We start from the raw sequence: 9,663 nt of genomic DNA, 5'->3' as shown, positions 1-9,663 counted from the left end.
GATCATTTCTGCCCATTATGATACAATATCCCTTCATTTTGTAATGCATGTGGCGTCTTGTTGTTCTTTTGTGCAGGTTGGACCAGGACTGTGTCCAGTCCTGGAGTCTGATACAGTTTCAGAGTAAAGTGTAAACAGCCAAGAAAAAACATAAGGAAAGCAAAAATCAGAGCTGAGTATCAAGGTATGAGCCCAGTCTTACCTCAGAAAAAGTGTAGCAGTAAAGATTTTAGGTTGTCTTTATTTTAGTGTAAATATGTACAGCAGTGTTAAACTGATGTTCAGAAAGAAGGGAAGGGTTTTGATGATTCTGGGAAAGTTTTTTAGCTGATGGGTAGAAATCAAACCTCCGTTTGGTTCAGTCTTCGCATAACTCAGAACACATTTCAAGGCTCTGACATCTCCACACTCACAGGTTGGCATCCTTGTAGAAAAAGTGTGTTTTTTAATAAATTAACATGAGGTCCAAAAGTGTAGTTTAACTGCAACAAACATGTGTTTGATCATCACATCTATTTCCTTTTAATAAATTATTTTAAATATTTCAACATGGCAGGTCAACATCATTGTAAGCGCACAAATAACCATTTACACTTTTCTCATATTTACATCCTCAAAATGGCAGCAGAAAGAAGGTAAAATCATAAATTGTTCAGTTTTGGACGTCACATCTTGTCGACCCACGGGTTTAAGCAGCTGAGGGGCTCGGAGTGTCTCTCAAAGCACTGAGCTCCTGTTAAATCACCTCAGTCTGTCCTGTCAGCTCGGTGGGAGATCAGTGTGTCCTGCTAAATGAAATACTCCTTCTGGTTTTCACAGGGAGCGCTATGAGAGTCCGCCTGGCTGCTGAAGGGTAACTCGTGGATGTCTTCAGGCTGTGATGCTTTTACATCCTGGTTCCGATACGTCTCCTTCCTGCTGCAGACAAATCTGGCGAGTATTGCCAATGCAGACACGCTGATGAAGATTACCACAGCGATCACTCCTAAACACAGAAATATATCGTCACTTGTGCTTAAAAGACACAAATTGACATAAGTAATCAGACAAGATTTTCTACAAAGTTACGTAGTGTTAACAGAAAAGTCTCTTTTCTCCTGCCTTGGACAGACAACTTACTGTGGAGGAATTTTGGCCCACTCTACTATGAAGAATTATTTAAAGGGGACATATTTTACCCTTTTATTACAAGGTTATATTGTTCTCAGAGGTCAACAAAAGATGCCTGTGAAGTCTGTTGCTGAAAAAAACTTTAGTATTGTATTTTTGCATGTCTAAAAACCCCTCTGTTTCAGCCCTGCTCAGAACGAGCCGTTTCTGTGTCTGTGGCTTTAATTGTTAATGAGCTGTCTGACTCCGCCCCTGACCACAATCCTCTCAGGAAATGGATGTGGCTCTCCTGATGTTACAGACACTTTCATCCAAAGTTTAGGACCTGACTGGGATTTGAACCATCAACCTCCCAGACCATAGTCAGCAGGGTAACCCACTAAGATATCCAGCATCTCAGCTGGTATCGGGGGGGGGGGGTCTGGTACTTGAGGGGATTGTGGACAGGCCAGAGGCACATATTTTTGTTAGAAAAGCCTGAAAAAATGATTTCTGCATAATATGTCCCCTTTAAGCCACTCAGAGGTGGACTTGCTGGTGTGTTTCAGATCACTGGCCTGCTTCATAACCCAGGTGCGCTTGAGCTTGAGGTCATGAACTGATGGCCGTACATTCCCCTTTATAATTTTCTGGAAGTGTGCAGGATTCATGGTTCCATCAATTACAACAAGTTTTCCAGGTCCTAAAGCAGCAAACCACCACCATGTTTGAAATGCTGTGTCAGTTTTACTCAAGGTGTAACTGGATGCACACCTTCCAAAAAGATTAAAACAAAAAAGTCTTGCAATGTTTCACTGTTATATATGGAAATTTAACATTCTAAAGTAAATAACAGGGAAAAAATGAATATGTTTTTATATGCAAATTTTTGAGCTGCACCTGTAGACCAATGGCAGCTGTAGACCGTAACCTATCCCAGTCAAAGAAAGACTCTTCAGTGTTGTGGCATTATCCAAAATAGAGCACAACATATCTAAAATTATGAACCAAGACCCAAAAATGATCATCAAAAGTTGAGGAAAAAAAAAACCTGCTACAAAATAAAATGATTTAAATTATAAAGGATTACAAATTTGTTTTGCAAATCTCTCAGAGCAGAAGATCATATATTTCGCGTGCTGCTTTGACCTCAAACTTTGCAGTGTAACAGTTATTATACAAGAAAAGTGTGTTGCATCTTGTAGGTATGTAGGAGACAAATACTGCCTGAATCTGTATTAAAGTGGGTTTTAAAATAGAAATGCAAGTCTTTAATCCTTTTGTCAGTGACATTTTCATGCATTTTGAGATTTCCCACCAAAAAATCTCATCATTAAGAGACAAATCTTTCTCGTCTCCTCGCTGCCTCCTCAGTCTCCTAGATCAAAATGATTTGTTCCTCACTTGCATCCTGCTTGGAAACAACTCTTGCTTCTTCTGCGTGAAATGTCAAGCTATTTGCATTTGCACTATTGATAACATCCCACTGTTTGGATGCTTTAATGACTTATTTCTGCTGGAATGGCTCTCATTACCTCCAATTAGAGCTGAGTCACTCCTGATGGCGTTGACTAAAGGTTGACCTGGATCCACTGAACCGGGCTGATCTGAACAAAGTGAGACAGAGAAGAGGAAAAAGTTTCACAAACAAAATAAGAGTCACAGATACACTGTGAAGATGAGAGGAGGGGAGAAAAGAAGACAACGTGACATAGAGAAGAAAGGAGGTAAGGTAAAGAAGATGAGGGAAGGCAGAGTCAATGTGAATCCATCAGTCAGAGTAGACAGAGCTTGTTAAAAGCTTCAGCACAGACTTCACTAAAGTTGTCTGACTAATCTCATCTGCCTGTATCATCACTTTCTCTGCTCACTGAGGAAGATGGTTAATGAGCCCATAAAAATGTATAATGAACTGCCCTGAGAATAATATTAAAGAAAAACCAGTGTGCCCTGTTGTTCATAAGTAATATGCTCTGATTAAAGCCTTCAGACTGATCAGAACCTAAAGCAGGTTATTAAAAGAGAAAAAAAGAAAATGAAATAAGATCAAGTATTACAATTCTGGTCATTAACATAACAGAAATCTTCAGTCTGTCAGAGATCTTTATAGGGTTGGGTAGGGATGCAGGAAATCATGTTTGCTGGTAGCAAATGTGCTGACATTTTTAAACTCATTTTAGTCCATACATTTATGTACACAGCTTTTGCTATTGTAGAAAAAACATCAAGTGTCCCTTGTGCAAAGAAAGGTGCTGAGCTGAATAAGGAGTCTGGAAGTAGACAGTCTGGTAGTTATTTTACGCTCGAGGCTTCATTCAAAATGTTCAGGGCTCACAGTGGGCACCTTTGAGTGCGTGGTACCCACCTATACCTCGTTAATGATCAAATGTATATTTATTTAAGGCTGTTACATCATTGATACTGCCAATATTTATGGCAGGTACACAGTGTGGACAAAAGGACTTGGCCAAACCTGTTTTATCATAGCATCTAGCCATGCAGTCACCTTATGCATTTGTGATACAGAACGTGTCGTTCTGAAGAGCTCACTGACATCAAGCATGGTATGGATGCCACTTTTGCAGTAAGTTGGTTTGTGAAATTTCATCCCAGCTGGATATTCCACTGTCAACTTTATGTGATATTAGAAAATGGAAGTGTTTAGAAACAACAGCAACTCATCCACAAAGTGGAAGTCCACGTAAAATCACAGAGCTGGGTCAACGACTGCTAAGGTAATCCTTGATAAAGACTCACCTATTTGCACTGGCTTTTAATACAAGTTGAGCTTGACATTTTGATATGTATTCTTTTTAATATTACTATTTCATTAGGTTTTTGTGAGTCATTTGTTGCGCTTTTATTTTTTTGTCAAAGCCTGTAATGCACTTTGGTCAACTAAGGTTGTTTTCAAATGTGCTATATAAATAAACTTTGATTGATTTGACTAAGGTGCATGGTTGGGTGAAGTTGCCAACACTCTGCTGATTCCATACTGGCATTATGTAAGCACAAACACTGTGTGGCAGGAGCTTCATGGAGTGGGTTTCCAAGGCTGAGCAGCTGCATGCAAGCCTCACATGAAGTCCAGTGCTAAGTGTTGGATGGAGTGGAGTCCGACACTGGACCGTGGAACAATGTCAGAAACTTGTTCTGTGGAGTGAAGAATCACACTTCTCTGTTTGCCAGTCAGATGGCAAAGTCTGGGTTTGGTGGATGACAGGAGAACATTATCTGCCTGACTGCTTGATCCTAACTGTGCAGTTTGGTGGAGGAGGGATAACTGTATGAGTGTCAGGATGAAGGGTTCAAGGTTCTTTATCAGTACCCAAAAGGGTAAATTTGTTGTGCAGACAGGAGTTCAGCACCCAAGAGACAAAAACAACAGTGGTTCGCAATTCAAGACACCATCCATAAAATACATTACAAACTCACATTAAAATGCAAAAACAAACATTAATGATTAAAACCAAGTTAAGATAACCACTTTTCATTGTTATCCTAACCACTGAAATCGCAAACAATCGTTCAGGACAGGAAGTATAATAAAAAAACAACAACAAATGTTAGTAAGTGATAACCCTAAAGCTCCCATTCTAAACATAACAGAAGAGCTAAACCACTGCTGACAATAAACTACAAAAACCTGGGAGACTGAGAAAACTCAAAAATGAAATGCAAAGGCCACCAGGCTGGTGTGACAATGGAAACCAAACATGGCTTGTTAAAATACTCAGCACGGACAATCAATAATCTTCAGGTGACAGGTAAAGATAAATGGCTGAAAGTCTGAAAGAAATGTTTTTGCAAACTCTTTTCCTCAAACATGGAAATGAAAACCCAGAGAGATGCTCTCAGTGTCTCTGAAGGTGAGATAATGAGTCAGCATAGAGGGCTGCAGCCCAGGTGTTTATATCAGCTTGCCACACCTGGCCCTAATCAGGTGCAATCAGCTGACACACACCTGGCCCTGCACTGATGAGCTCACACAGCTAGTGACCAGGCTGACTTCTCTCACAATGAGGCTGTTTCTTAGGGTTTGGGCTAGGCCCCTTATCTCCAGTAAAGGCCAATCTTAATGCTTCAGCGTCCTAAGACAGTTTAGACAATGTTATGATTCCAACTTTGTGACAACAGTTTGGAGATGGCCCTTTTCTATTCTAACATGACTGTGTCCAAGTACACAAAGTAGGGACTACAATGACATGGTTTGATGAGTTTGGTGTGGAAGAGCTTGACTGGCCTGTACTGAGCCCTGACCTCAACCCCATGGAGCACCTCTGGGATGAACTGGAACGGAGATTGCTAGTCAGGCCTTTTTGTGTAACACAAAGTACCTCACAAATTCTCTACAGAATGAATGGGCCCCATGTGGGCTTCAAATATGGGGTTGTCTGCAGGTTCCATGGTGGCCCCACCTGTGACTGCCTATGTTGAATGCGACGTGTAGGTGGTACAGGATGCAGCAAATTTTCAAGGTGCATCTTATAACAGATCAGGTAAACATTAGGGATTTAAAAAGAAATGATTTTCCCACCTAAAATGTTCAATCAAATAGCCTTGGCATCAAACAATAAATATCTCATTTAAAGCTGATGTGAGTATTTCTTATTTTGTGCTGACTTTGGTGCAACTTATAGACTAAAATCTCCTTTGAAACAGGGGTAATCCAGATACTGTAAGTCTTGAAAAGTCTATACCTACATAGGGTTAATCCTACCCAACTTTAAACTTACAACCTGGGACAAAAAGGCTGGATGAACTGATCCTGGAGAGCAAAAACACAGTTTCCAAATACAGATCAGTCTTATCCAAACTAAGCAACCAGGCTTAGGATACACATTTGAAGATGTTCCCTACAGATTACTATATTGGGAAATAAGGGCTGTTTGCTCCTTGTACCTGTTAGGGAGTGTGTGGTTTCTGCTGTGTATGGATTATCTGCAGTGGAGGAAGCACAGCTCGATGAGACCAGTGGTTCGGTGACAATAACACGGCTGTCAGGGTGCAGCAGAGCAGCTTTTAGAGGAGTGATGGAGTTAAAGCGAACACCTGACAGACAGCCTGTGAACCCGAGAGAGGCCAGCCCTGCCAGCTCTGAATCCAGCTCATCAGAATCTGAACAAAGAGACACAGAGAGAAGAGACACTGAGTGAGAAGACAGATTTGTTATCAGCAAGTTCCAATTACAGACTTGAAACACAGCCACCACAAACATTATCTTGATGAGACTGCGGTTACGAAGATAAGTGGGATCTATCTATGGCTTCATCATGTTAATACCCTCTTTGATGTTACAAAAAACCTCCTGGGAGAGATTTTTACTAACTCATGTGTCCAATAGAACTGATAGTAGATGATTTTACACTGCCATTAACGTCAAAGTTGTAGACGTGAAAGGCTTCAGAGGAATTATTCCTTCAATATTTGAGCGTGCTAACTGCAGAGGCAGCTGAAACTCTCGGAAAAGGTTAGAGAAAAACATTTTATGTTCACATAAGCGGGAGAGAAATGGTTTTTCTGGGATAGGATGTACAACCCGAATTCCAAAAAAGATGGGGCACTGTGTCAAATGTAAATATAAACACAAAGCAGTGATTTGCATATCTCAAAAACTCAGATTTTATTTTATTATTGGGCCTTCTTTGCTGGATGTTTTTCCTTTAATCATGTCTCAGATGTTTTCGATTAGTGAAAGGTCTGGACTGCAGGTAGGCCAGCTAAGCACTAAGACTCTATGACTGTGAAGCCATGCTGTTGTGATAGATGTGGTATGTGGTTTGTTTTGCTGAAACACAAGACCTTCCATGAAACAGACATCTGGGTGTGAGCATATGTTATTTCAAAACGTCTATATACTTTTCAGCATTGATAGTGCCTTTTCAGACGTGTAAGCTGCCCACGCCATGGGCACTAATGCAACCCCATAACATCAGAGATGCAGGCTTTTGAACTGTGTGTGAAAACAAGCTGGGTGGTCCCTCTTCTCTTATAGTCTGGACGATGCAGCATCTGTGGTTTCCAAAAAGAATTCCAAATTTGGATTCATCTGACCACAGAACAGTTTTCCATTTTGCCTCAGTCCATTTTAAATGAACTTTGACCCTGAGAAGATGTTAGCAGTTCTGGATCATGTTAACATATGTATTTTTTTTGTATGATACAGTTCCAATTTATATTTGTGGGTGGCACGGATAACTTTGGCCCAGGTGAAGAAGTTAAAGTATCTCTGGGTCTTGGCCAAGCGTGAGGACAGAATGGACTGTGAGATTGAAACTTGGATTGGTGCAGCATTGTTTAGAGTCGTGATGAACCTTCACCTATGGTCATGAACTCTGTGCAATGACCTAAAGAATAAGATTGATGAGTTTCCTCAGAAGGGTGTCTGGGCTCAGCCTTAGAGACAGGGGGAGGAGCTCTGACATCAGAGAGATCTCGCAGTAGAGCCACTGCTCTTTCAAAAGGAGCCACATTAGGTGATTTAGGTATCTGATCAGAATGAGCCTCCTGGTTGCCTCCCTGTGGAGGTCTTCCAGGCATGTCCAACTGGAAGGAGACCCCAAGATAGACCCAGGACTTGTTGGAGGGATTATATATCTCGTCTACCCTGAACATTCCTCAGAGACACAGAGGATGAGCTGGAAAATGTTGCCGGGGTTAGGGATGTCTCAGTGGACTTTCTTAGCCTGCTATCACCTCGAACCAGCCCTGGATAAGAAAACTGATAAATAGATGGATGGATGGATGGATGGATGGATGGATGGATGGACGATGGTCGGATGGATGGATGGTTGGCAAACTGTGTGGAAAGACAATAATTTCTGGATGTGTTCTTGAGACCATGCAGTCACTTAAGTGCCATATGAGGACCAAAAAGCATGAAAGTCACATATTGGCCTTGTCCCTTGCCAACAAAGATTTCTCCAAATTCTCTGAATTTTTTGACAATATTATGTACTAGGGGTGTAAATCACCAGTTTAATCCTGATATGATACAATATCGATATTTTGGACAATGATACGATATTTTCTGATATCACAAAATCAACCGCAATACGATTTCGATTTGATTCAACATGGGGCCGAGGATTGATATCAGGCAAATTTATGCAAAAATTTTGTATAGTTACAGAAAAAAAGCATTTCTGCAATTAGATTATAGACAGGTCTCTGTATTTAATAAAAATATCTCTGTAACAAAAACAACAGAGACCTGATTACCTTTAAATTAGGAACACAACTATGAACATTTGTGTTTAAACATGTTGATTTAAAACAGCAAACATTTTCAGTGCCAAACGTTTTTTCACATCCTCAAATCACTCTAAAGCACAAATATGGACTTTTTCTGCAACCCTTTATAATAATGATCAAAGTATTTGGCCTGTGTTCCCATTTTAGATTTTATTTTCTTAAACTTAAACATGTGGACTTCAACAGATATTTCTGCTCTATATCAGCCCTTCATACTTTACACAGGGGCCTATTAATGTGGCAGATAGTTCATTTTTGTAGTTCATTCACCTTATGAGATTTAAATAAGGTTAAGTATGGGGCATATGATGCTATAGTGATGGATTTTTATTATTTTTTATTTATTGCTACCTTAATTTTAATAAATTGAGAGTTTAGACTGGAGGAAAATTTTATTATAAAAGACGCTCTTGTCATGAGCAGCCTCATAACAAGAGTGAAGGGGTGGGGAGTACGAAGGGAGCAGCTGCCCTGCTTGAACCACATTAAGTTTGGACAGCTTATATTTTCATTATAAATTTGACGTGAGATGGTGAAATAAAATCAGTGTATCAAAGGAGACATGCAGCAGCGGACTTTTCCCTCTCTGTATATCTGCGGTCTGCTGCAGACAGCACTTGCACTACCTCATCCATCACGAGTGATATTTTATCTGTGAACTTATACGGCGGTTATAGATGTAGACAGATAAAGATGTAGACGTAGTCGACAAACTGGGGGAGACCCGTCCTGCTGCAGTGTCTGTCTGAAATATGTCCACACAGTGGAGAGAGGAGAGGATATCCTGTTTCTCTCAGCCACAAAACTTCTGCTAGTTATGTAGCTTACTGCTTGTTAAGGACGCCGCTTGGGGCGGAAACTGTCAACAGACGTGGGGGGTGGGGGGTGTTCAGAATAAAAGCTGTTTTGACTTTTCATTGATCTGATTGGATCATCAATCAACCAATCAATATATCGATATACATTGATGAACCGTTACACCTCTATTATGTACTGTAAATGGTGGGATATTCAAAGTCTTCCCAATTTCATGTTGAGGAACCTTTTTCTTTAATTGATCCACAATTTTTAGACACAGTTTTTCACAGACTGGTAAGCCTTTGCCTATTTCAACTTCTGAGACACTTTGCATCTGTAAAATGCTCCTTTTATACCCATTCATGTTACTGACTTGATGCCAATTATCATTTACAAAATGCTCCATCTCATTATTGCCACTTATTTTTCCAGCCTGTTGCTGCCCCATCCCTACTTTCTAAAATGTGTTGCTGCCATCAAATCAAAAATGAGCTAATGCTTTTTCATGAAATGTTAAAATGT

The 9,663-nt window shown here is 40.3% G+C and overlaps 1 protein-coding gene across 1 annotated transcript in view; it reads right to left on the bottom strand.

Annotated features, from left to right (window-relative positions):
• Positions 1–342: 342 nt before the first annotated feature.
• The window catches only part of LOC121512245 (contactin-associated protein-like 4), a 227,242-nt gene continuing 217,921 nt past the window's right edge, over positions 343–9,663 (bottom strand). Inside the window, exons 22-24 of the mRNA XM_041791414.1 lie at positions 5,992–6,207; positions 2,625–2,696; positions 343–985 (exon numbers count right to left, since the gene is read on the bottom strand). Of these exons, the coding sequence (XP_041647348.1) occupies positions 789–985; positions 2,625–2,696; positions 5,992–6,207 (485 nt within the window). The 3' untranslated portion in view covers positions 343–788. The remainder of the gene's footprint in view (positions 986–2,624; positions 2,697–5,991; positions 6,208–9,663) is intronic.

Source organism: Cheilinus undulatus, linkage group 7, assembly GCF_018320785.1.
Source record: "Cheilinus undulatus linkage group 7, ASM1832078v1, whole genome shotgun sequence".
In the NCBI taxonomy this organism is placed as follows: Eukaryota; Metazoa; Chordata; class Actinopteri; order Labriformes; family Labridae; genus Cheilinus; species Cheilinus undulatus.
This window is presented reverse-complemented; position numbering and strand designations above follow the sequence as displayed.